This window comes from Oncorhynchus mykiss, chromosome 19 (assembly GCF_013265735.2).
Source record: "Oncorhynchus mykiss isolate Arlee chromosome 19, USDA_OmykA_1.1, whole genome shotgun sequence".
NCBI classification, from domain to species: domain Eukaryota; kingdom Metazoa; phylum Chordata; class Actinopteri; order Salmoniformes; family Salmonidae; genus Oncorhynchus; species Oncorhynchus mykiss.
In genome coordinates this window covers 16,379,849-16,407,325 of record NC_048583.1, presented here as the reverse complement: position 1 = coordinate 16,407,325, position 27,477 = coordinate 16,379,849, and the positions used below count along the sequence as shown (strand labels likewise).

The following is a 27,477-nucleotide window of genomic DNA, read 5'->3' as shown; positions in this document are numbered from 1 at the left end:
TCCAATGCATCATTTACATCCTCCCTCCTGTCCATCACTCCAGGTTGCTCCTCTCCCGTTTTCTCTCCCCCTTCTTTGATAAATTAGCTGAGCTCACTTCCTTAAAATACAGTATTCACACCCCTGGACTTTTTCCACATTTTGTTGTGTTACAGCTTGAATTTAAAATGGACTACATTTAGATGTTTTGTCACTGGCCTACACACAAAACCCCATAATGTCAAAGTGGAATTATGTTTTCCGAAATGTTTACAAATTCATGAAAAGCTGAAATGTCGAGTCAACCCTTTATGACAAGCCTAAATAAGTTCAGGAGTAAAACTGTGCATAGCAAGTCACATAAGTTGCATGGAGTCACTTTGTGTGCAATAATAGGGTTTAACATGATGTGTGAAGTTATTAATTACACTTTAGGTGGTGTATCAATACACCCAGTTACTACGAAGATACAGGCGTCCTTTATAACTCAGTTGCCGGAGAGGGGAAAAAACACTCAGGGATTTCACCATGGTGAGTTTAAAACAGTTACATAGTTTTCTCTTATCACAGCCATTAAACTGAGGATGGATCAACAACATTGTAGTTAGTCCACAATACTAACCTAATTGCAGAGTGAAAAGAAGGAAGCCTGTACAGGTTAAAATATTCCAAAACATGCATCCTGTTTGCAACAAGGCACTGAAGTAATACTGCAAAAAGTATGGCAAAGCAATTCACACACTGTTTTTGTCACATCCGTCGTAAGGAAACCAAGGTGCAGCGTGGTATACGTACATTCCTCTTTATTTTAGAATGAACACTGAACAAACTAACAAAATGACCAAACGAAACGTGAAGCTATACAACTAGTGCAGACAGGCAACTATACATAGACAGAACCCACAAAATACCCAAGGGAATATGGCTACCTAAATATGGTCCCCAATCAGAGACAACGATAAACAGCTGCCTCTGATTGGGAACCAATTCAGGCCACCATAGACATACAAATACCTAGACTTACAAAAAAACCTAGATATACAAAAAAACCTAGACAATACAAAAACTAACATACCCACCCTAGTCACACCCTGACCTAACCAAAATAATAAAGAAAACAAAGATAACTAAGGTCAGGGCGTGACAGTTTTTTAAATTCAAAAGGTATGTTCCTACACTTAAGACAAAATGTATCAAGACCTGACCTAATACCATTCAGACAATAGTTCACAGTGGGCTCACCTCAGTGAGATTGTGTGTGGTCCTGTGCTGCTCAGCCAGTTCCTCTGTGGGTTCAAGAGGAGGTGTAGTCTGGTTGTCCTCCATGACCATTGTCCCCTCAGGGTTCTCCAGACCCTCCTCACACACCACCTCCTTCACCCGCATCACCTCTGGACCCCCCTCCTTGAATAGAGAGGTGATACAGATTACGGACACACTCCCTCAGGTATGTACACACAGATAATAAACACACTTTCAACATGGAGTGTTTACCCATCCCCACAACGCTTGAGTCCTATACTGTAGTTACAGAATGACTTCATTGTTGTTAAACCCATCATGGTGGACATGAATATGTTGTTGTGGGTAAAAATAAGTCAGCTATGATAAGTCAAAAGTCATCATCAGACAAACCTGACTAAACTATTTTGACGTGTACAGTAGGTGTTTGCTAGTGTGCCGGTATGCATATAACGTGCAGTCGTGCTTATGCAGAATAGGGTGAGATCAGATGCGATGTATATTAAAGATCATCTCAATGATGACAAAAAAAAGTATTAGAATATTTTTTTGGTTTTTATTAAACAAACTCATTTGAAATACAACATATGAAAACCACCACATGCACATGTCTCCACTACAAATCTGCTTGATCAATTGCATTCATTTTATCAATACTAGTGTCTTGGGGGAAAAATTAAATAGTTGTATGGAAGTAATGAAATAGGCATTTAGCCTACAACGTTCAAGCACAATATAGCACCTTATAGAAATTAAGTAGTGCCTTCAGAAAGTATTCACACCACTTGACTTTTTCCACATTTTGCTGTGTTACAAAGAGGGATTAAAATTGATTTAATTGTGTTTTTCTGTGTCAATGATCAACACAAAATACTCTGTCAAAGTGGAAGAAAAATTCTAACACTTGACTTTTAAGATTGAAAAAAATAACATAATATATCTTGATTAGATAAGTATTCAAACCCTGAGTCAATACATGTTAAAATCAAACACACTATGTAAGACTTTTTACAAAACAGACACCTTCCTAATATTGAGTTGCGTGCCCACCCCCCCCTTTTGTCTCAGAAACAGCCTCAATTTGGGTATAGACTCTACAAGGTGTCGAAAGCATTCCACAGGGATGCTGGCCCATGTTGACTCCAATGCTTCTTATAGTTCTGTCAAGTTGGCTGGATGTCCTTTGGGTTGTGGACCAGTCTTCATACACATCGAAAACTGCAGTGTTGCAGTTCTTGACACAAGCCAGTGTGCCTGGCACCTACTTCCATACCCCTTTCAAAAGCACTTAAATCTTTTGTCTTTCCCATTCACCCTCTGAATGGCACACATACACAATCCATTTCTCAATTGTCTTTAACGCTTAAAAATCCTTCTACCGGTCTCCCCCCTTCATCTCCACTGATTGAAGTGGATTTAAGTGATATCAATAAGGGATCATAGCTTTCATCTGATCAGTCTATGCCATGGAAAGAGCAGGTGTTAATGTTTTGTGCACTCAGTGTATATCACACAATGTCTGGATGCAATATTCTACCCAGCAATATTCAACACTGAAATCTGTTACTCTCGTTGTGTCAAATTATATTTTCTGATGACAATAATGAAAATTAATTGTTGTCTTTAATGCAGTGTTTGAACTTAACATCAGAAGCTACTGAGACGAATAGTTGCTTTCTATGTTATAGAGTGGAATGTTTTTTCTGCTGGTGGTAGCTCCTGTCTGAGAAGCTCTTCCAGGAGAATCTCTTCTCACAATGGAGTCAGCTGTAAGATTTCTCCCCTGTGTGGACCCTCTGGTGTCTCTTCAGGTGACCAGCCTGGGCGAAGCGCATGTGACACTGGGTACAGCCAAAGGGTTTCTCCCCTGTGTGGACCCTCTGGTGCCTCTTCAGGTTGCCAGCCTCAGCGAAGCGCATATGACACTGCGTACAGCTGTAGGGTTTCTCCCCTGTGTGGACCCTCTGGTGGATCTCCACCTTCTGGAGGCAGCTGAAGCCTTTGTTACAGAACATGCAGAGGAACCGTTTCTCTTTACTATTGCCTGATGTTGCTCCCCCTCCCCTCCCCTTGGCCTTTTGGCCCTTTGAGTTCAATACCTGATCGAAAAGGACGTGATCGTGTGAATCGGAAGGTCCCATCGACGCGGACACTGACTCGCGATCCCTGACCGTGTGTAAAGGAGAGTGGGTCGTGACATTTGGATTTGTCTCCAAACTTTCCCTGTAATCTAAGAAATCTCTTCCTTGTGAGTATCCTTCTCCTAAGTGAGTCTTGTCTACATTCCATGTCATAGGAGCGTCGCCCTCCACTTTCACAGTCACCTCATCTACAACCAGACCCTCCCCTTTCTTATCTAGGCACCCTTCAGAGTATACACTACTACTGTACCGGTTCCAGTCCCCTCTAGACAGATCAGTATGTGTCTCTAAACCCAAGGATATGTTACCAGGGTCCATCTCTGTAGTGTAAGAACAAGACGGATCATCACCAGCAGTGTCTAACATTTCACCATCTCCACGGGAATGAACCATCCTCTGGCTCTGGTGAAATACCGGTAAGTAATCTGTGCCGGGAGCAGGAGGATAGCGCAGTGGCCCCCTCCCCAGTCTCTCTGGGTCTGATCTGTGGTCAGATCCTGTGCGTAAGAGCCTGTGTGTTACAGTTAAAGTATCCGTGTCTGTCTCTGACTTGAGGACGGCGTTCTGCGTTCCACTGACCTCCGTGATTCTGTGTCGGGTCCTGGGCTGCGCTGGGGTGATGGTGGGGGGGTCCTTTGTGGCTACATGGGGCTCTACCACCGCTCGAGTCTGGATGTCTCTGCTGTGCAATGGGTCCTCCTCTCTTTCAGACCTCTCCAGCTTGACCCCAGGACCTGCAGCCTCTGCAGACTGGCACAAGAAGAGGGGAGGTTATTACTGGTACATGAGTTGAATTGGATAACAATGTTGTAGGGAAGTCTGACAATCTCCCCTATGGCAGATACATGAGGATGTACATGTAAGACAGTGAATACCTGAGGGGAGCCTTTCTGAAGTAAACGGCCACATTTGATTTACAAAGTAACTAATATTTCATGCAACACTATTCCACTGACCTCTATCATGATAACGTGCTGGGTTGAGGTTCCACTCCCCTCATCAACAGTGATTGGTTGGTCATCTTTCCATGTTTTGTGTGCTGCTGGCTTCACAAAGCTCCTGTGGCCTCCAGTGAGATTTCCTTCCCCTGAGAGATTGATGGGGTGGAAAGAGGTGCTTAGGTTAGCTACTGTCAGTGCTCAACAGTGTAGCTTAATATACACTATTGACACAGATGTAGGTAAAACATTTCATAACTTCTTGACATACAATTGATTGATTATGTTCCATGCATCACTTTGTTTTCATTGAGTAAATAATGGGAAGTGCAGTAAATCAAGAATTAAGTCGTTCCATTTAATTTCAATCATATTTTGACTGCACACCTTTTAATTTGGATCAGGTGTGAAATATTGCATAGTATCCAAAAACGGACCAAGATCCAATTTTGGTTAACCACATCGAAAGACACAGAGGGCACCCTCTGCCTTGCAAAATGTACCTCTTGCGGTTCCTCTGTATCGGTCGGAGATCTTGACACTACTGGGACGAATGGCGAGGACGCGCTCTCGCATTGTCCTCTCAGCGCGCTCCCGTGCCACCTTCAGTTCTAGTAGTTTCCTCCGCAATGACCTGTTTTCTTTCTGGCTTTGATTTATTTCCATACGAAACACTGCATAGTCGTCATCTACGAGTTTACAGATATTTGCCACGGCTGCATTCGCTAACACCTCCATGATGGAGGCTATTTGAGTGTGAAAAACCACACAGTCAGCCATTGTTAGCTAACGTTAACGTTTGCAGCTAGTTTACCTAGACAATATCAACCAAGTCCTGTCTCCAACGCAAATTTAAGACTACCTGGTGCAAGTATGTGATGCTATGCAGTTAAATTAGTAATATTTTGAGTTCCATGGCGTTAATAAATGTATAAATAACAACAACAAACCGCTAACGTGAAAATTGTAAATGGTCAATGCTTACTTCCGTTTACTACTACTTCGGTGAGGTTTTGTGGCGAATATTAAGCAAAATATGCATTGCCGCCACCCACTGGACGGGGTGAAAAAATGCACAAGGTAACATTTTATTCCGTTATGGGGAAGGGAAAATAACATTATTCAATCTACAAAAATGGTACTTTTGTATAATTTTTTTGCTAGTAGTTCTGAAACTAGCATGCACAGGCCAAAAGTGTTCGCCGAAAATTGCGTACTGCTTCGCATGTCCAGATATGTGCACCACGTCATTTCTCTCTCTCGCTATCTCTCTCGTGTCCACTGAGCCATTGGGCCAACCCTGCAACCTAATTGGAAAATGGTGCGAGGGGCTGAAGTACATTTGCTAGAATTTGGATTGCCAGGGGGCTGGCCAAGGTGGGGGGGGGGGGGGGGGGGGGGGTGGAACAACTTCAAGAAAACAGTCACTTCCGTGGCAAATTGAAGGAAGGCAGTAATTCTGCACATAAATTATGCATGTATGAACTACTCATTGACACATCCAGCCCAAAGCGGGAGGTTTAAACAATACACTACATGGCCAAAAGTATGGCCCTTCAAATTAGTGGATTCAGCTATTTCAGCCACAACTGTTGCTAACAGGTGTATAAAATCGAGCACACACCCATGCAATCTCCACAGACAAACATTGGCAGTAGAAGGGCCCGTACTGAAGAGCTCAGTGACTTTCAACGTGGCAGCATCATGGGGTGCCACCTCTCTAACAAGTCAGTTTGTCAAATTGCTGTGGAACATCATCTGATTAGGCAATGAGGGATTGCTATGTGCTGCTCAGCTGGTTCCTCTGTGGGTTCAGGAGGAGGTGTAGTCTGGTTGTCCTCTATGACCATGGTCCCCTCAGGGTTCCCCAGACCCTCCTCACACCCCTCCTCCTTCACCAGCAGCACCTATGGACCCTCCTCCCCCTGGAAGAGAGGTGATACAGATCACACAGACATACACTCCATCAGGTATGTACACACAGATAATAAACACACTTTCAACGTGGAGTGTTTACCCATCCCCACTACTTTTGAGTCCTATACTGTAGTTACAAAATGACCTCATTGTTGTTAAACCCATCATGGTGGACATAAATATGATGTTGTGGGTAAATATGAGTCAGCTATGATAGGTCAAAAGTCATCAGACAAACCTGACTAAACTATTTTGACATGTACAGTAGGTTAGTGTCTGGGTTTGTGTTGGTATATTTAGTAAGTGTATATTAGTTATAAAGTGTTCTTCGGTGTATGTAGAATAGGGTGAGATCAGATGTGATGTATATTAAAGAGTCTCAATGCAAGTCTTAGAAAAGTCCCATTGTTTTTATTATGTTTATTAATAATTTTAAACACACCATATTAAAACCACACATGCCCATGTCTCCGCTACAAATCTGCTTGACACACTGCATTCATTTTTTCATTAAAAGGTTATTCGGGGGGAAAAAAATGCAGTTGTTGAATGGAAGTAATGAAATAGGCATTTGTGAACATCATTTAGCCTATACAGTACTAACAATATATCACCTTTACTTATTCCACATTTTGTTGTTACAAAGTGGGATTAAAATGGATTTGTCTTTTGTTTTAACGAAACAAAATACTCTAAATGTCAAAGTGGAAGAAAAATGTAACATTTGTAAAAGAAAGTGAAAAATAAAACTAATCTTCATCAGATTCAACCCCTGAGTCAATACATGTTAGAATCAAACACATTACGTAACACTTTTTAGGCTGTACAAAGTGTGTACAAAACATTGACACCTTCCTAATATTGACTTGCCCTCAGAACAGCCTCAATTTGTTGGGGTATGGACTCTATAAGGTATCGAAAGCATTCCACAGGGATTCTGGCCTATGTTGACTCCAACTCTTCCTACAAGTTGGCTGAATGTCCTTTGGGTAGTGGACCATTCTCGATAGACACAGAAAACTTTTGAGCGTGAAACATCCAGCAGCGTTACAGTTCTTGACACAAACCGGTGCGCCTGTCATCTACTACCATACCCCTTTCAAAGGCACTTAAATATTTTGTCTTGCCCATTCACCCTCTGAATGGCAGACATACACAATCCTTATTTAACCTGTCTGCTCCCCTTCCTCTACACTGATTGAAGTGGATTTAAAAAGTGACATCAATAAGGGATCAAAGCTTTCACCTGGTCAGTCTATGTCATGGAAAGTGCAGGTGTCCTTAATGTTTTGTACACTCAGTGTATATCACACATGTCTGGATGCAATATTCTACCCAAAAATATTCAACACTGAAATCTGTTACTATGGTTATTCCAAATGATATTTTCTGCTGAAAACAATGAAAATGAATCGTTGTCTTTAATGCAGTGTTTGATCCAAACATCAGAAGCTATGAAGTGGAATGGTTTTTCTGCTGGTGTATTCTGAGGTAGCTCCTCTCTGACAACCTCTTCCCACAGTGCGTACAGGCGAACCGCATTTTGCCCGTTTGGCCCTTCAGGTGCATCTTCAGATGGTGCTGGCTGGAGAATCTGTTCTCACACTGGGGTCAGCTGTATTATTTATCCCCTTTGTGGACCCTCTGGTGTCTCTTCAGGTGACCAGCCTGGGCAAAGCGCATGTGACACTGGGTACAGCTGAAGGGTTTCTCCCCTGTGTGGACCCTCTGGTGCTTCTTCAGGTTGCCAGCCTCAGAGAAGCGCATATGACACTGGGTACAGCCGAAGGGTTTCTCCCCTGTGTGGACCCTCTGGTGGATCTCCACCTTCTGGGGGCAGCTGAAGCCTTTGTTACAGAATATGCATAGGAACCGTTTCTCTTTACTTTTGCCTGATGTTGCTCCTCTACCCTGTGCCTTGGCCTTTTGGCCCTTTGAGTTCAATACCTGATCGAAAAGGATGTGGTCCTGTGTATTGGAAGGTCCCATCGACGTGGACACTGACTCACGATCCCTGACGGTGTGTAAAGGAGATTGGGTCGTGACATTTGGATTTGTCTCTAAGCTTTCCCTGTAATTTAAGAAATCTCTGCCTTGTGAGTGTCCTTCTCCTAAGTCAGTCTTGTCTACATTCCATGTCAGAGGAGCGTCGCCCTCCACTTTCACAGTGACTTCATCTACGACTACAACCTCCCCTTTCTTATCTAGGCACCCTTCAGAGTATACACTACTACTGTACCGGTTCCAGTCCCCTCTGGACAGATCAGTGAGTGTCTCTAAGCCCAAGGGCATGATGCCAGGGTCCATCTCTGTAGTGTAAGAACAAGACAGATCATTGCCAGTCTCTAATGCGTCACCTGAGTCCCGAAGGGAATGAACAATCCTTGGGCTTGGGTTACTGTGAAGTAAATACTCTGAGCCGGAAGCAGGAGGACAGCCCAGTCTCCCCAGCCCCAGTCTTTCTGGGTCTGATCTGTGGTCAGATCCTGTGCGTAACAGCCTGTGTGTTACAGTTAAAGTATCCGTGTCTGTCTCTGACTTGAGGACGGCGTTCTGCGTTCCACTGACCTCCGTGATTCTGTGTCGGGTCCTGGGCGGCGCTGGGGCGATGGTGGGGGGGTCCTTTGTGGCTACATGGGGCTCTATAGCTGCCCGAGTCTGGGTGTCTCTGCTGTGCCATGGGTCCTCCTCTCTTTCAGACCTCTCCAGCTTGACCCCAGAACCTGCAGCCTCTGTTTCTGCAGACTGACACAAGAAGAGAGGAGGTTATTACCGGTACATGAGTTGAATTGGATTACAATGTTGTTGAGGATGTACATGTAAGACAGTGAATACCTGAGGGGAGCCTTACTGAAATAAACGGCCACATTTGATTTACAAAGTAACTGTAATATTTCATGCCACATAATTACACTAACCTCTATTATGATAACTTGCTGGGTTGAGGTTCCACTCCCCTCATCAACAGTGATTGGTTGGTCATCTCTCCATGTATTGTGTCCTGCTGGCTTCACAAAGCTCCCGTGGCCTTCAGTGAGATGTCCTTCACCTGAGAGAGTGATTTCGGGAAAAGAGGTTAGGTTAGCTACTGTCAATGCTTAGTGGTATGTTTTACACTATTGACATGTTCTAGAATTGGCAAGGATATAACTTCTTGATATACTATTGATTGATTATGTTCTATGCATCCCAGTTTTCAATGAGTAAATAATAGAAAATGCAGTAAATCAAATTAGAATATGATATTGTGTCATCCCATTTAATTTCAATCATATTTTGACCGCAGAACTTTTCATTTGGACTAAACTTGTATACATATTTGCCCATGATAGAAGTAGTCAGATATGAACTGTTCTGAGAAAGTAGCTGATTTTACCAAATTTTAGACAATTGACGTTAAATGGTAAAAATTTTTAAAAAAAAAATAATTGTTATTTAAAAATAAAAATGTAATAAACAAATTATAAAATAGTTTAACAACCCTGTTTGTAAGCTTTTAAATGATATAAAACTCAACTATTTATATTTTCCAGTGATGAAGACATAGATGTCTCATGGTAAGGTGGGGTATGCAAAACGGGACGGGTCGACTTTGAGCACATCGATCTCCTAAATGTTTTGGTATTCAGGTCCAAAAAGTTACTTTCTGACCACTTCTACCATGAGCAAACATGTAGAGAAAGTTTTGTTCAACTCAAATGGGGTGTGGTTAAAAAAGTGATTGAAATCAAATGGAAAGACCCAATATCATATTCTAAACAGATTCTTGATGCACGACATTATCTATTATTAACTCACTTAAAACAATGTGATGTATGGAACAAAATCAATCGAGCTATAAACAGAATGGTTTTGGTTAAGCTCATTTGTGGGGGGAGATGTGGAACGACCCTATTGTGTCTTTGGGCAAAATAACTAAGTAATCAGGTGAATTATTGCATTCTAACTATCCAAAAACTGACCAAGATCCAATTCTGATTAACACATCTAAAGACACACATGCACAAAGGGGAACGGGGCGACAGGCACTGAGCTATATGAACCGAGACAGCCTGGGCCTTGCAAAATGTACCTCTTGCCATTCCTCTGTATCGGTCGAGGATCTTGACACTACTGGGACGACTGGCGAGGACGCGCTCTTGCGTTGTCCTCTCTGCGCGCTCACGTGCCACCTTCAGTTCTAGTAGTTTCCTCCGCAATGTCCTGTTTTCTTTCCGGCTTTGAGTTATTTCCAAACGAAACACTGCATAGTCGTCATCTACGAGTTTACAGATCTCTGCTACGGCTGCATTCGCTAGCACCTCCATGATGGAGGCTATTTGAGTGTGAAAAACCAAACAGTCAGCCATTGTTAGCAGCTAACTTTACCAGGACAACATCAGCCAAGTCCTGTCTCCAACGCGAATCAAATACTACCTGGGGCAAGTATGTAATGCCGTGTAGTTAAATTAGTAATATTTTGAGTTCTATTGATTTAATAAATGTCTAAATAACAACAATATAACCGCTAACGTGAAAATTGTAACTGGTCAATGCTTACTTCCGTTTACTACTTCTTAAATGAGGTTTTGTTGCGATTTTCACGCAAAATGTGTTTTGCCGCCACCAACTGGATAGGGGTGAAAAAATGCACTAAATTATATTATGGGGAACGGAAAATAACATTATTCCACACAAACTACCAACATTTTACAAAAACTAAAAAAAATCCCACCAGTCATTCAAAAACTCAAATACCTTGCTAAGGCTCTGGGAACTGAGAGGGTGAGACAGTACTACATTCCAACTGGCACATTATGTCATTATGATGATATATAATTGTCAGTTTAAGATGTCTTTTTTTTAGAGAAAATGTGTACCACATCACATATGTCCAGATATGTGCACCACGTCATTTCTTTCTCTCTGCTGTGTCCACTGAGCCGTTAGGCCGCACTGCAACCTCATTGGATAATGCTGTGGGGGGCTGAAGTACATTGGTTAGAACTTGAATTGCCTAGGGGCTGGCCCAGATGGGGAAGGGAAATGTAGAGAAAATGGCTTAGCACAACTTCAAGAATACAAATCAAATGTTATTTGTCACATGCGTTGAATACAGTGAAATGCTTACTTACAAGCCCTTAAACAACAATGCAGTTTTAAGAAAATACTACCCAAAAAGTAAGAGATTAGAATAACAAATAATTAAAGAGCAGCAGTAAATAACAATAGCAGGACTATATACAGGGGTTACCAGTTCAGAGTCAATGTGCAAGGGCACTGGTGTCGAGGTCATTATGTACATGTAGGTAGAGTGGCTATGCATAGATAATAACAGAGAGTAGCAGTGGGGGGGGGGGGGGGGGGGGGGGGATAGTCTGCAATAGTCTGGGTAGCCATTTGATTAGCTGTTCAGGAGTCTTATGGCTTTGGGTTAGAAGCTGTTTAGAAGCCTCTTTGACCTAGACTTGGCACTCCGGTACCGCTTGCCATTCGGTAGCAGAGAAAACAGTATGACTAGGTTGGCTGGATTCTTTGACAATTTTTAGGGCCTTCCTCTGACACCGCCTGGTATAGAGGTCCTGGATGGCAGGAAGCTTGGCCCCTGTGATGTACCGGGCTGTACGGACTACCCTCTGTTGCCTTGCGGTCAGAGGCCGAGCAGTTGTCATACCAGGCAGTGATACAACCCGTCAGGATGCTCTCGATGGTGCAGCTTGAGGATCTGAGGACCCATGCCAAATCTTTTCAGTCTCCTGCGGTGGAAAAGGTTTTGTCGTGCCCTCTTCACAACTGTCTTGGTGTGCTTGGACCATGTTAGTTTGTTGGCGATGTGGACGCTAAGGAACTTGAAACTCTCAACCTGCTCCACTACAGCCCCGTCGATGAGAATAGGGGATGTGCTCTGTCCTCCTCTTCCTGTAGTCCACAATCATATCCTTTTGTCTTGATCACGTTGAGGAAGAGGTTGTTGCCCTGCACCACCCTGTCAGGTCCCTCACCTCCCTGTAGGCTGTCTCATAGTTGTCGGTGATCAGGCCTACCACTGTTGTGTCATCAGTAAACTTAATGATGGTGTTGGTGTGAACAGGGAGTACAGGAAGGGAGGGACTGAGCACGCACGCCTGAGGGGCCCCCGTGTTGAGGATCAGCGTGGCGGATGTGTTGTTACCTACCCTTACCACTTGGGGTAGCACGTCAGGAAGTCCAGGATCCAGTTGCAGAGGGAGGTGTTTAGTCTCAGGGTCCTTAGCTTAGTGATGAGCTTTGAGGGCACTATGGCGTTGAACGCTGAACTGTAGTCAATGAATAGCATTCTCACTTAGGTGTTCCTTTTGTCCAGGTGGGAAATGGCAGTGTGGAGTGCAATAGAGTGTATCATCTGTGTACCTGTTGGTGTCTTATGCAAATTGGAGTAGGTCCGGGGTTTCTGGGATAATAGTGTTGATGTGAGCAATGACAAGCCTTTCAAAGCATTTCATGGCTACAGACTTGAGTGCTACGGGTCGGTAGTCATTTAGGCAGGTTACCTTAGTGTTCTTGGGCACAGGGACTATGGTGGTCTGCTTTTAACATATTGGTATTACAGACTCAGACAGGGAGAGGTTGAAAATGTCAGTGAAGACACTTGCCAGTTGGTCAGCGCATGCTCGGAGTGTACGTCCTGGTAATCCGTCTGGCCCAGCGGCCTTGTGAATGTTGACTTGTTTAAAGGTCTTACTCTCATCGGCTGCGGAGAGCGTGATCACAGAGTTGTTCGGAGCAGCTGATGCTCTCATGCATGTTTCAGTGTTACTTGCCTCAAAGCGAGCATAGAAGTTATTTAGCTTGTCTGGTAGGCTTGTGTCAGTGGGCAGCTCTCAGCTGTGCTTCCCTTTGTAGTTTGTAATAGTTTGCAAGCCTTGTCACATCCGACGAGCGTCGGAGCCAGTGTAGTACGATTCGATCTTAGTCCTGTGTTGACGCTTTGCCTGTTTGATGGTTCGTCGGAGGGCATAGCAGGATTTCTTATAAGCTTCCGGGTTAGAATACCGCTCCTTGAAAGCGGCAGCTCTACCCTTTAGCTCAGTGCGAATGTTGCCTGTAATCTATGGCTTCTGGTTGGGGTATGTACGTACAGTCACTGTGGGGACGATGTCCTCAATGCACTTATTGATAAAGCCAGTGACTTATGTGGTGTACTCCTCAATGCCATTGGAAGAATCCCGGAACATATTCCAGTCTGTGCTAGCAAAACAGTCCTGAAGCATCTGCTTCATCTGACCACTTTTTTTATAGACCGAGTCACTGGTGCTTCCTGCTTTAATATTTGCTTGTAAAGAAGGAATCAGGAGGATAAGAGTTATGGTCAGATTTGCAAAATGGAGCAATCAACAGTTGCTTCAAAACTGGGGATTTCGTGGCTAATTGAGGTAAAACAGTAATTCTGCCCATAGATTATGCATGTATGAACTACACATTGACACATGGACAAAAGTAGGTCCCTTCAAATTTGTGGATTCGGCTATTTCAGCCACATCCGTTGCTAACAGGTGTATAAAATCGATAGACAAACATTGACAGTGGAATGGCCTGTACTGAAGATCTCAGTGACTTTCAACGTGGCACTGTCATTGTGGTACCGGAGCGCCAAGTCTAGGTCCAAAAGACTTCTTAACTGCTTCTACCCCCAAGCCATAAGACTCCTGAACAGCTAATCAAATGGCTACCCAGACAATTTGCATTGTCCCCACCTCTTTTACGCTGCTGCTACTCTCTGTTTATTATCTATGCATAGTCACGTTAACTCTACCTACATGTACATATTACCTCAAATACCTCTACTAACTGGTGCCAGCGCACATTTCACTGTAAGGTGAATTCGGTGCATGTGACAGATTTGATTTGACACCACCTTTCTAACAATTCAGTTTGTCAAATTTCTGCCCTGCTACAGGTGCCCTGGTCAACTGTAAGTGCTGTTATTGTGAAATGGAAACATCTAGGAGCAACAATGGCTCAACCACAAAGTGGTAGGTCACACAAGTACACAGAATGGGAACGCTGAGTGCTGTTGCGCGCAGCACTGCCTCTGGAAGCAACGTCAGCTCAAGAATCTTGGTCGGAAGCTTCATGAAAATGGTTTCCATGGCCGAGTAGCCACACACAAGTCTAAGATCACCATGCTCAATGCAAAGCGTTGGCTGGAGTGGTGTAATGCTTGCTGCCATTGGACTCTGGAGCAGTGAAAACGCATTCTCGAGTGATGAATCACGCTTCACCATCTGGCAGTTCGACGGACAAATCTGGGTTTGGCGGACGCCAGGAGAACGCTATCTGCCCAACTGCATAGTGCCAACTGTAAAGTTTGGTGGAGGAGGAATAATGGACTGCCACTGCGAGGACAATCAACTGTCCGTCCTGTCTCCCTGTAGCGCTATCTTAGGCGTCCCGTAGTACGGACATTGCAATTTATTGCCCTGAAAAACATCTGCAGTCCTCATGCCTCCTTGCAGCATGCCTAAGGCACTTTCACGCAGATGAGCAGGGACCCTGTGCATCTTTCTTTTGGTGTTTTTCAGTCAGTAGAAAGGTCTCTTTAGTGTCCTAAGTTTTCACAACTGTGACCTTAATTGCCTACCGTCTGTAAGCTGTTAGTGTCTCAATTACTGTTCCGCAGGTGCATTCATTGTTTATGGTTCATTGAACAAGCATGGGAAACAGTGTTTAAACCCTTTACAATGAAGATCTGTGAAGTTATTTTGATTTTTACGAATTATCTTTGAAAAACAGCTAATTTTCTTATTGTGTCATTAATCTACACAAAATACTCCATAATGTCAAAATGAAAATAACATTTTACCAATGCTTACAAATTAATTAGTTAGTTGTTGCATAAGTATTCACCCCTTTTGTTAAGGCAAGTTAGTTAGTTTAGGAGTAAAATTAGGAGTAAAATTTGGCTTTACAAATCACATAAGTTACATGGATTTACTGTGTGAAATAGGGGTTGACATGATTTCTGAATGACTACCCCTTCCTCTGCCCATACATCTGTAAGGTCCCTCAGTCAAGTATTGAATTTCAAGTACAGATTCAACTACAAAGACCAGGGAGCTGTTTGAAAGCCTGATACAGAAGGTCAGTGATTGGTAGATGGGTAACAATAACAAATCAGACGTTGAATCTCTTTAAGCATGCTCAAGTTAACAAGTATGCCGTGGATGACGTCTTACACTAAAATCATAGAGGAAAACCTGCTTCAGTCTGCTTTATACCAGACACTGGGAGAGGAATGCACCTTTCAGCAGGACAATGACCTACAACACAAGGCCAAATATACACTGGAGTTGCTTACCAAGAAGACTATGAATGTTCCTGAGTGGGCAAGTTACAATTGGACTTTAATCTGCTTGAAAATCTGATCACCAACACCTTGACAGAGCTTGAATTTTCAAAATAATAATGAGCAACTATTCCACAATCCAGGTGCACAAAGCTCTTACAGACTTAACCAAGAAGACTCAGCTGTAATTGCTGCCAAAGGTGTTCATAACATGCATTGACTCAGGGAAGCAAATACATCTCTAATCAAGGTACAGTACCACCTACTCATTCAAGGGTTTTTCTTTATCTTCTGTACAACCCCCCCCCCCCCCCTCCCCCCCCACACACACACACACACACACACACACACAAATGATTGGCTCAAATGCATTAAGAAGGAAAGAAATTCCACAAATGAACTTTTAACAAGGTACACCTGTTAATTGAAATTCATTCCAGGTGGCTACATCATGAAGCTTGTTGAGAGGATGCCAAGTGTGCAAAGCTGTCATCAAGGCAAAGGGTGGCTACTTTGAAGAATCTCAAATATAAAATATATTTTGATTTGTTTAATACTTTTTTGGTTACTACACAATTCCATATGTGTTGTTTCATAGTGTTGATGTCTTCACTATTATTCTACAATGTAGAAAAATAGTAAAAATAAAGAAAAACCCTTGAATGAGTTTGTCAGCGTCCGTCCTAACGCTCAGCCTCCTACGTTGTGACAAAATGACACCGGAGGGGATAGAATCAGGAGCCACCACACTCAGGTGGTTAGTCTTTGAGCTCCCTCCTTGACTTCTAGTCAATGTTTGGAAGTTGTTGGGATTCTATACTGTGTTATCGGCTATGTACCTCTTGTGGTGAACACCCATCCTGACCCTGTCTGTATTGGTAACTGAGGAAGGCTAAACCCAGGTCTAGGCCCAGGGTTTCTATGAACCCAGTCACGAGGCATTAAAATATATCCTGAAGGAGAAGACAGACTTGCTGATAGACTACCACCAGGGGGAGGGGGAGGGGGTCTCCCACCACTCTCTGTGAAGGCTGAAGCCCAGGTTGACCTGCTCTGTTCATCATGGTTACTGTGGGTGTTTATCAAAGACCCTCCTGTTCCTATCTCTATCAGCTCCAGGCCCTGCTCCATCCCTGCACTGAGACTGTGAAGAGAAGGGTCTGGACTGCAGACTGGATCCCTGACTGGAGCCTCTGTCTCTCTGATGACCACCAGGACTGAGGTTGTTCAGTCCACCTGTCCACTGGTTGTGTTCTGTGTGGTGGTGGAGTCTCTGTCCCTTGCGGTTGGGTCCTGGTTCCGACTCGGGAAGGAAAAGCAATGGCTCCTGATCCAGCGTCCTGATCTGGGGTCAGGGTTTGTGACCAGACACTTCATAGGTCCAGTCTCTCCCACCAGCAACACCGGACTGCCGACTGCATACACAAATGGGCATTTCAATGTAAAAAGACCCATGAGCACTGATGTGACATTCATAAGAGCATGTCAAATTGAGTGTCAAACGAATGCTGGGAGTATATATTTTTTAAATTAAGGCATATATGCATTTTTCAAACATTTTCCATCATAAAAAATGTCAATGGGCAGAGGCCTTGATTTCTGGTCAAACAGATGGAAAGAGGTTCTTAGACAACAATATCTACCAGAAAAAAAGTCTTCAGGTTTTAGAAATGCATCAAACCACAATCATGCTGAAGTAAAGACCCCTGCTAACTAATTTCAACACTTATATTTTGTTTTGGATAACTTTTTCTGTACGTTTAAGAAACATTGCCTTGTAATTCCATTTGCAAAACCCCACATATCTTTTGGATATTTTCTCATTTCTCTCCCTCATGAGGAAGGATAAAGAAAGTTCACAGAAGTTACAAGTAAAAGTAGACCTACCATTAGTTCGTGTTTTTACTGATATCAAGTTTATGAATTACAGGACATGTAATTGTGTTTCCAAAATGGTAATGGATTAACTGCAATTAAATTGGCTACAATTGGAAATCACAGTAGTCACACACCGCAGTTAGGTCTCTTGCTACTGTTCTTCCATCCACTGGCATACTGTTTATTCTTTCTGTCATCTGGTGGTCAAAGCAAGACTGTGAAAACAGTCTGGACCAACCCACCCTCTCCTCTCCTGTCTCCTACTACATACCCTTTTTCCATTTACTGTTACAAGCATCCTCACCCAGTGAGCACCAAGCGAAACCGGACGTCCGTGGATGTTGAAATTTGGTCAGTCCGCCCTTCTGAAATTGTGTTACCAAACAGTTTTGTTTCTGTAAAATATTCTGTGGAAATTGTTCAAATTAGTCCTTATGCATAGAGTTGTGTGTTTGTTCAACTTTGAAATCAATGTTTTTTGTTTTGTAACATCTTGAAGTGGAATTGCCCAAATTGAACAGAAATACATAAAGGTTTATATAAGAAACATGGCATTATAAAATGTCAAGCCCATCTCTAACCCTGATTCAAGTACCCAACAATATTGGAGTTTATTAAAAAAAATTCCATATGTGTTGATTCAAGAACTAAGTATAATGTTTTGGTTCGACTGAGATAAGGGAAACTCAGTCCCTGCAATGATACAAAAATAACCAAGTCAGCACAGAGTCAATTTTGTATTTAATTTCAACAACACTCACAACTTTGAAGTACATTACTTTTATTGCACAAAACGATACGTGACAAGTAGAATAACTGTTCTCACTATGCTAACACTTTGCCCTCGCTTTGATGAAATTAATTTTAGAATACTTTGGATAAAATTCAACATTACACACATCTTTACTACTTTATATCAAGTAAACATGAATTAAGGCACTATCATCATGTCACTATAAACACCAGCATCAACTTAAAAAGGGACATACTTATCACTCTTAATCAGTGAAGCATTTTATCGTACTAATTCTTTCCCCAGTTCACTTCATCCAGTTGAAGTTCCCTATACATCCAAAATCAACTAAATTGACGACAAACAAACTAGTTCTACATTACATGGGCCGTGTGCATTTTCTGCTGGTGTATCCTCAGGTAGCTTCTCTCTGAGAACCTCTTCCCACAATGTGTACAGGCGAACGGCCTCTCTCCCGTGTGGATCTTCAGGTGCATCTTCAGCTGGTGCTGGTGGGAGAACCTCTTCTCACACTGGGGACAATTGTAGGGTTTCTCCCCTGTGTGGACCCTCTGGTGCCTCTTCAGGCTGGACGAGTGAGAGAAATTGGCCCGGCATAGGTGGCAGCCGAATGGTTTCTCCCCCGTGTGCATCCTCTGGTGGATCTCCACCTGTTTAGGGAAACTGAACGCTTTCCCACAGAACGAACACGGGAATCGCTTCTCTTTGGCGCTGCCACCTTTACTGATTCCATCTCTACTACTCTCATTTGTCAATGGGCTAGTGTAGCCATTTAGTGTTGAGGCACTGGCATTTTCTGAGGTCTGGTTTAACATTAGGAGAGTGTGAGGAGCATGAAGGCCTGGGAGTGTCTGTGTTGTCGCAGGGTCCATGTTCCAGTTGATAGATCCTATAGAAGGCAGGCTGAAGGCAGCACCTGTTAGGGGGTTAACCTGAGGCGCCACCAATGTCTCTGAATCACGACTATAGGAGCAGGATGGAGCATCGCTAGAGTCTGTGTCTGTTCTCTCCCGCCGCATACGGACACCTCCCTGTCCCCGCAGACCAAGTCTACGCCTCACCCTTGTCTCAATCAGTCTGTTGTCATGGAGACTAGGTTCAGTTGTTTTGTGTTCAACTCTCTGTTTCTGGTTAACAGTGTTGTTCCCCAGGCCAGAGTTGAGGATGCTGTCCCATCCACTGACCTCCACTATGTCATCTCTGGTCCTGGCCTGCTCAGTGATGTCATCCCCCGGGCCCTTGGCTGCACCCGTCTGGGCCTGGGAATCCAAGATGGCCGCCCAGTCTCCTCTGTTATCCTCCAGCCAATCACCTGCAGGAAGGGGTTACAAAATAGACTTCTAAACATGGCAGAGAAAACTCTACATATGGAGAAGAAAAATAAGTAAATTACCTGGTCTAGTTCATACATTGTAATGTGTGTTTTTTAAAACTATTTTCTACATTGTAGAAAAATAGTGAAGACATCTAAACTATGAAATAACACATATGGAATCATGTAGTAAACAAAGAAGTGTTTAACAAATCAAAATATATTTTATATTTGAGATTCTTCAAATAGCCACCCTTTGCCTTAGTGACAGCATTGCACACTCTTGGCAGTCCCTCAACCAGCTTCACCTGGAATGCTTTTCCAACAGTCTTGAAGGAGTTCCCACATATGCTGAGCACTTGTTGGCTGCTTTTCCTTCACTCTGCGGTACAACTCATCCCAAACCATCTCAATTGGGTTGAGGTGGGTGATTGCAGAGGTCAGGTCATCTGATGCAGCACTCAATCACTTTCCATCTTTGTCAAATAACCCTTATACAGCCTGGAGGTGTGTTTTGGGTCATTGTCCTGTTGAAAAACAAATGATAGTCCCACTAAGCGCAAACCAGATGGGATGGCGTATTGCTGCAGAATGCTTTGGTACCCATGCTGGTTAAGTGTGCCTTGAATTCTAAATAAATCAGTGTCACCAGCAAAGCACCATCACACCTCCTCCTCCATGCTGAGAACCACACATGCTGAGATCATGCGTTCACCTACTCTGCGTTCCACAGAAAGATACAGCGGTTGGAACTAAAAATCAAACATTTTGACTTATCAGACCAAAGCAAAGATTTCCACCGGTCTAATGTCCATTGCTCGTGTTCCTTGGCCCAGGCAAGTCTTTTCTTCTTATTGGTGTCCTTTAGTAGAGGTTTCTATACAGCAATTCGACAATGAAGGCCTGATTCACGCAGTCTCTTCTGAACAGTTGAGGTTGAGATGTGTCTGTTACTTGAACTCTGAAGCATTTATTTGGGCTGCAATTTCTGAGGCTGATAACTCTAATGAACTTATCCTCTGCTGCAGAGGAGACTCTGGGTCTTCTATTCCTGTGGCGGTCCTCATGAAAGCTAGTTTCATCATAGCTCAATGGTTTTTGCAACTGCACTTGAAGAAACTTTAAAAGTTCTTGAAATTTTTCGCATTGACTGACCTTTGTCTTAAAGTAATGTTGGACTGTCGTTTCTCTTTGCTTATTTGAGCTGTTCGTGCCATAATATGGACTTGGTCTTTAACCAAATAGGGCTATCTGCTGTATACCCCCCCTACCTTGTCACAACACAAATGATTGGCTCAAACACATTAAGGAAAGAAATTCCACAAATTAACTTTTAACAAGGCACACCTGTTAATTGAAATGCATTCCAGGTGACTACCTCATGAAGCTGGTTGAGAGAATTCCAAGAGTGTGCAAAGCGGTCATCAAGGAAAAGGGTAGCTATTTGAATAATCTCAAATATAAAATATATTTAGATTTTTTGGTTGCTACATGACTCCATATGTGTTATTTCATAGTTTTGATGTCTTCACTATTCTACAATGTAGAAAATAGTAAAAATAAAGAAACACCCTGGAATTTTTATTTTTAATTTACCTTTACCCTGCCGCCGAAGTGTTCAAAAACTTTTCACCGGTAGTGTAAATTTTATTAATTTCATCTTATGGAATGAATTTTTTTTAAAAGAAAGAATAAGGGTCATCACACAGTAATTAAAAAAAAAATGCATCTCATTGATCTTTTAGATAGAAATTATTCACTAATATTAAAGTGCCCTTTAATATAGAGCACAAAAAAAATCAGATTTGCTTATATGAATAAATACATTTATAGCCTGTGTCAAAATTCAGCATTTTGACATTTCCCTTTGTACATTTTAACCCACATTTCTATGAGTTTTCACCCTCATTAAGCCCTAGTTATTGTTTTGCTTTGACAAAGTATTTACTGAAGATTATTTGTTTCATGTGATTTTTACCTTAATTTTAATGTAAATAAATATTATTTTCAAAAGACATTGAACATCTCGTCGTGAAATCCTAGTGTAAAATCAGTTGAGCTGGTTATTCTCTTTATACTCTGAGCGGGTCGAGCATAACATGTAAACCCTGTTACCTATTGTTATGGGATTTTTATGAATAATGACTAAATGATGTATACATTTAACGTAGAACTGTAACTAATTGAATTCTATCCTGTCTGATGAAGAATGTTTGTACATAGCCAAAGAAGAAGTGTTAACAGACAACTTGTGGACAGACAACTTGTGACCACAGGGAAACTAACAACAGGAAAGATGTCTCGTCTCCATCCAGGGAGGGGAGAAACCGTTGGGCTTGCAGTAGATTGTGTAACATGTGGTAGCATATGATAAGCAATATGTATGTGTTGGAATGGAATTGAAAAGCAGCTTTGTCATTGTCAGAGAGGAGGAGGGACATTTAGGACGCTATGTGTGATATATAAACAAATGTACATGGGATTATGACCAGAGCTCTCGAGAATAAACGTAACTGACTATTGTGGACTGGTCTCTATCTGTTTCATTTCAACCAGAACCTTACAACTTCTGGGTCACAGACCGAGAATTCTAATTGAAGTTCAGCTTATGAACCATGAGAATGTATATTTCTCCTAACACCTATAGATAGACAAAACATTTCTAGACAGTTTTTTTTTTTTTTAAGCTTGCATTTAATTTCCCCTTCCTGCTGTACACAACAAGCGTCCATTCCCCTAGGTTGAAGAACCACGTCGGGCAGAAATGAGCATTTGGATCAGGAAAGTTTCCTCTCAAGACCTCTACAAGCCATAAAGCTGAATAAAATTATACTTTACCGGTTGTCTGTGTGGTTGGTCCTTTTGCAGGTAGGAATGTATATTGTTTGTATTTCCGTTTTTTATTTTCAATACTGATGCAATTTGCAGGTGACAAACACTTGCACAACGTGCCCGAGCCTAACCTAACGGCAAACACTACCAGCTGATTGCGATAAAACATGCTTCGGTCGACTACATTCGGTTACATTCGGCTATTGTCTACATATTGTGCATCACGTGCAATGTGTTAACTGATTGAAAATACAAGCGAGAGAACCTACCGGCACCACAAAAAGTTGGGTAAACAACACATCCTTTTGGATACCTTATCTCCACCTCCTACTCCCAAAAGGACCAGCAGCATGAACAACCGGTAAAGTAAGTGTAAATATAATTTGATTCAACATTCTGCCTTGTAGAGACTATTTCTTTAAGACGTATATCCATGGAGTAACCATGGTAACCGTCTGATTTTAGGCAACCATTCCCTGTCACAAGGGGATTCATGGCTGTTTTAAGATGAATTTATCAACCCTGTTACTTTATTTGGCACTTAATAGCCTTTTTTATTTTATTTAACCCTTGTCTTAATTGCAGAGAAAACCAACTTGAAATTGTATTACTTTTCCTAGAGTGACCCCAACATTAGAAAAAGTGAAACATCGCCTTTGTTCATATTTCCATGAAAGCTGTACACCACTAGGGTACAAAGATTGTCTTAGGATCATTTTTGACCTGGCAAGTTATAAAACCATTTACACACCAGAAAAATCACAAAGACACACACAATGAGAAATTGAGATTATGTGTGCTACTGATTGAACTCAGCCAGCAGCTCCTGAAGAGGAAGATCACCATGGTTGGCACAGTTAGAAAGAACAAGCCTGAGCTCCACCCCTGCAATCCTCACAACAAGGGGGAGAGAGGCCTTCTCGTCAAAGTTTGCCTTCACCCCCATCACCACTCTAGTTTCTTATCTCCCAAAGAGGAACAAGAATGTGGCACTCCTGAGCACACTGCACAAAACAGCTGAGATCAGTAATCGTGAGGACAGGAACCAGCCATCATCCTGGACTACAACCCCCACAAAGGAGGCGTGGACAACCTGGACAAGGTGATTAGAACTTAAAGCTGCAGGAGTATGACTGCCCGCTGACTCCTGGTCATCTTCCATAATATCATTGATGTGTCCTCATACAATGCCTTCGTGATATGGAGCAAGATCAACCCTATCTGGATGCCTAATAAGCAGAACAAGAGGAGGGAGCAGCTGGAAAAGGCACTTGTAACTCCACACATTCAAAGAAGGGAGCGCGTCCCCACACAGCAGCCTCTGCAGCGCTTGTGAAAGCTGTTCAGGGGTCTGAATCTTGTCCTGATCCACCTGAGGCTGCAGCTGGGGCAGGCAAGAGGAGGAGATGCCAATTCTGCCCCAAAGGACTGTAAAACAAATACTATGTGCTGCACATGTGAGAAATACATCTGCAAAGTCCATGCACACACACTTGCATACTGTGATAATTAGAGTTGATTGATTTATGTTCTTCACGTTTTTGTATCTATTATCTTATTTTATTCTTATTTATTGTTGTTGTTTATACACCTTGTGGGTGGGGGCAATAGTAAAAAAATGGGAGAAGGCTAGTATTTTGTAGCTGAATTCCTCATTGTACAGTAAATAAGAATATATCACTATGTTGCCAAAAAGGTTCAAGACGTGTTGTTTCCCTTCAATAAAATGCATTCAAAACTACTTTCTGCACATTTCTGCTACTTTCTTAGGCTATACAAGTGCTATCTCTTGCTGAAAAATGTATGTTTACACCTATGCAGTACCTTTAGCAATAATAATAATAAACCTCTACTTTAGTAAAGAAAACAAGTATGACAGGTGTGTTGTAATAAAAACGAGTGGTGTCCACTGATTAAATGCAGTCTTTCTGCATTGTCAACAGGGATAACCCAGATATTCACAAAGTTTGTGATGAATGACAGGTTGTTTCTTCATGCAAAATAGATTTGGGGTTTAAAATTCAATTAAGATGCTTTATTTTAGGGGTTTAGTGAAGGGGGGGTCATTTTTTACCCTTAGGACAAGGGGAGTATACAGAATGTTAAGACTACACAAGGGTTAACCTCTTGAGATGGGGACAAAATGTTTTTTATTTAATTGAATATGTGCTCATTATTTTTTACACCAAGTTACACTACTCAAAAGCCACCTAATTGGTGGAACGACCTAATAGCCAGAAGCATCACTATTCCCATTGAAGAGCTATTACCGTATGCCCCTGAACAGGCAGTTAACCCACTGTTCCTAGGCCGTCATTGAAAATAAGAATTTGTTCTTAACTGACTTGCCCAGTTAAATAAAGGTAAAATAAAAAAAATGAATAAAATATGTATTTCTCCCTTACCTTGCTCCCCCATCTTTAGTCCACTCAGCAGGTCAGTGCTCTCTGGTCCATCTTCTGTTGTCTCCTCTTTGACCAGCATCAGATCAGGCTTCCCATCCTCCATGTCTACTGACTGTAAGAGGTACAGAAAAACATTGTGTTGGATCAAGAAATCTGATATGAGCATCTTCTGATTGGGAAATGAGGGATTGCTATGAGTACTATGCAAAAATGTTAGTTGATTTGATTACTTGACAGTCTTTAATGATTTGATAATTCAAAATACATGGTCCCACACTTAAGACAAAAAGTGCTGATCTAGGATCTGTACATATAATCTTATTCATTATGATCCAAAAGGCAAAACTGATGCAGATTAGCACTCACACTGAGAAGCTTTGTGGATTCAGGCCCTGACCTAATACCATTCAGACTCTAGTTTACATTGGGCTCACCTCAGTGAGACTGTAAGTGGTCCTGTGCTGCTCAGCTGATTCCTCCGTGGGTTCAGGAGAGGGTGTAGTCTGGTTGTCCTCCATGACCATGGTTCCCTCAGGGTTCCCCAGACTCTCCTCACACCCCTCCTCCTTCACCAGCACCATCTCTGGACCCTCCTCCTGGAAGAGACAGGTGATACCCTCAGGTTACATACACACAGGACATTTCTGGAAGCATTTTCATTTATGTGACATTTGAGAAATGTACCAGACCCATATGCATTGGGTGCGTAACCTGATTAGGCCGTCCACCCACAGTGCTCAGAATGACAGAAATCACATTTAGACTATGGTAATTCATCTCAATAGAACGTCCTTCTTACCGAATTCCGATGCGCACTTTGAAGATGTTAGAATAACTGTCCACATGTACTTTTCTTTCAGCCAACAAGATGAGTAACCAACAGCAGAATCACTAGCCTATGTCAAGACTACACCCCACAGTAGAAAAGTGTACCTGTTATATTGGTCAGCTTGTCGTTCTATGCGAGAAAGAAATAGCCTATTCCAAACAGACTCTGGGACAGTTGTGGGACGAAAGATCCCAAATTCATACAACCAGTAGGCCTAGGCTACATAAGAAAAAAATTCAATCGCAATGAGGCCGATACAAAAGATCAGAACGTTTACCTTAAAATGTGGATAAACTATTATTTCTTCATATTATAAGCACAGCAATGTAAACAAGGCAGTGTGCAAATTGTCGTTCCATAATGCAATTAGCGGGACAACCCAAGTCATCAAAAGTGCACCGCACATGAGCGTGTTAAAACAGTTTTGAATTCACTATTAAAAAGAGCTACTGTTTTAAAATCTCAACTGGTAATTGAAGCGAGCTTCCCATTCGCCACTCAGCGCATCACATACCACATGCAATGTGAGCTGGAGGCATTATGCTGTTTGAAACATTAACATTTTACTTCATATTATGAGGCAAGCTTTAGGTGTATTTAGTAAGAGTATATTGGTTATAAAGTGCTGTTGGGTTTATGCAGAATAGGGTGAGATCAGATGTGATGTATACTGAAGAGAGTCTCAATGAAAGTGTTAGAATGAAAAGTCCCATTTTGTGTTTATTAAACAAACAAGTGTTAAATACACCATATGAAAACAACACATACACGTCTCAACAAAAAAATCTGCATGAACTTGACGAATTGCATTCATTTTCTTTTCAATGGAAGTAATGAAATAGGCATTCGTGACCATCATATAGCTTACAAAGTACAAACACAATATGGTAACAGATTTTTAGACTAAAATATCACACAATGTCTGGATGCAATATTCTACCCAGGAATATTCAACACTGAAATCTGTTACTCTCGGTATTCCAAATGTATCTGTGGATCTTTTATGCTGACAACAATGACAATTAACCTTTGTCTTTAATGCAGGATTTGATCTACATGTCAGAAGACCTTTCTCCTGTGTGGACCTTCAGGTGCATCTTCAGGTTACCAGCCTGGGCGAAGCGCATGTGACACTGGGTACAGCTGTAGGGTTTTTCCCCCGTGTGGACCCTTTGGTGCCTCTTCAGGGTGCAAGCCTGGGCGAAGCGCATGTGACACTGGGTACAGCTGAAGGGTTTCTCCCCCGTGTGGACCCTCTGGTGAATCTCCACCTTCTGGGGGCAGCTGAAGCCTTTGTTACAGAACATGCAGAGGAACCGTTTCTCTTTACTATTTGTGGTGCCCCCTCCCTGAGCCTGAGCTCTAGCCCTTTTGTTTGAGTTCAATGCCTGATCAAAAAGGACGCGACCGTGTGAATCGGAAGGTGCCATCGACGTGGACACTGGGTCGCAATCCCTGAAAGTGAGTAAAGGGGAGTGGGTCACGACATTTAGATTTTTTTCTATGCTTTCACTATAGTCTAAGAAGTCACTGGTGTTGCCTTGCGAGTGTCCTTCTCTTAAATGAGTCTCGTCTGCATTCCATGTCAGAGGTGCACCACCCTCCACTTTTACAGTCACCTCATCTATGACTATAACCTCCCCTTTCTTATCTAGGGACCCTTCAGAGTAGACACTACCACTGTACCGGTCCATTTCCCCTCTCATTGGATTAGTCTGTGTATCTAAGCCCACAGGCATGTCACCAGGTATCATCTCTGTCGCATATGAACAGGACGGATCATTGCCAGCCTGTAACGCATCACCTGTGTCCTGATGGGATAGAACCGTCCTTGGGCTACCATAAAGTAAATACTCTGAGCGGGGAGCAGGAGGACAGCCCAGTTGCCCGAGCCCCATTAAAGTCTCGGTGTCTGTCTCTGACTTGAGGCCGGCGTTCAGCGTTCC

At 42.5% G+C, this 27,477-nt stretch overlaps 4 protein-coding genes across 16 annotated transcripts in view; 1 reads left to right on the top strand and 3 right to left on the bottom strand.

Moving 5' to 3' along the window:
- The window catches only part of LOC110498461 (zinc finger and SCAN domain-containing protein 2), a 771,911-nt gene that overhangs the window by 33,742 nt on the left and 710,692 nt on the right, over positions 1-27,477 (top strand). The gene's annotated exons all lie outside the window — the stretch shown is intronic.
- On the bottom strand, positions 768-5,631 carry LOC110498500 (zinc finger and BTB domain-containing protein 18-like). Of its 2 annotated transcripts, XM_021575153.2 has the most exons (4): positions 4,804-5,376; positions 4,319-4,449; positions 3,942-4,112; positions 768-1,383 (listed from the first exon to the last, which is right to left on the bottom strand). In XM_021575153.2, exons 1-4 carry the CDS (start codon positions 5,078-5,080, stop codon positions 1,207-1,209), a joined length of 756 nt encoding a protein of 251 aa, XP_021430828.2. In that variant the 5' UTR covers positions 5,081-5,376; the 3' UTR covers positions 768-1,206. The 2 variants fall into 2 exon arrangements, with proteins under 2 accessions (XP_021430828.2, XP_021430827.2); XM_021575152.2 differs by lacking the exon at positions 768-1,383 and having other exon boundaries at positions 2,608-4,112; positions 4,804-5,631.
- On the bottom strand, positions 6,607-11,059 carry LOC118941341. Of its 4 annotated transcripts, XM_036953793.1 has the most exons (5): positions 10,955-11,054; positions 10,758-10,826; positions 10,290-10,532; positions 9,136-9,266; positions 6,607-8,962 (listed from the first exon to the last, which is right to left on the bottom strand). In XM_036953793.1, exons 3-5 carry the CDS (start codon positions 10,522-10,524, stop codon positions 7,838-7,840), a joined length of 1,491 nt encoding a protein of 496 aa, XP_036809688.1. In that variant the 5' UTR covers positions 10,525-10,532; positions 10,758-10,826; positions 10,955-11,054; the 3' UTR covers positions 6,607-7,837. The 4 variants fall into 4 exon arrangements, with proteins under 4 accessions (XP_036809688.1, XP_036809687.1, XP_036809689.1 ...); XM_036953792.1 differs by having other exon boundaries at positions 10,290-10,826; positions 10,955-11,059; XM_036953794.1 differs by having other exon boundaries at positions 10,758-11,048.
- The window catches only part of LOC110498467 (zinc finger protein with KRAB and SCAN domains 8), a 138,571-nt gene continuing 129,217 nt past the window's right edge, over positions 18,124-27,477 (bottom strand). For 7 of the 8 annotated variants that reach the window (XM_036953736.1, XM_036953738.1, XM_036953737.1 and 4 more), the window contains 3 exons: positions 25,137-25,298; positions 24,703-24,814; positions 18,124-19,465 (listed from right to left, as the gene is read on the bottom strand). In XM_036953736.1, coding sequence (XP_036809631.1) covers positions 18,507-19,465; positions 24,703-24,814; positions 25,137-25,298 — 1,233 coding nt within the window. In that variant the 3' untranslated portion in view covers positions 18,124-18,506. The remainder of the gene's footprint in view (positions 19,466-24,702; positions 24,815-25,136; positions 25,299-27,477) is intronic. The other variant, XM_036953739.1, reaches the window with a different exon arrangement.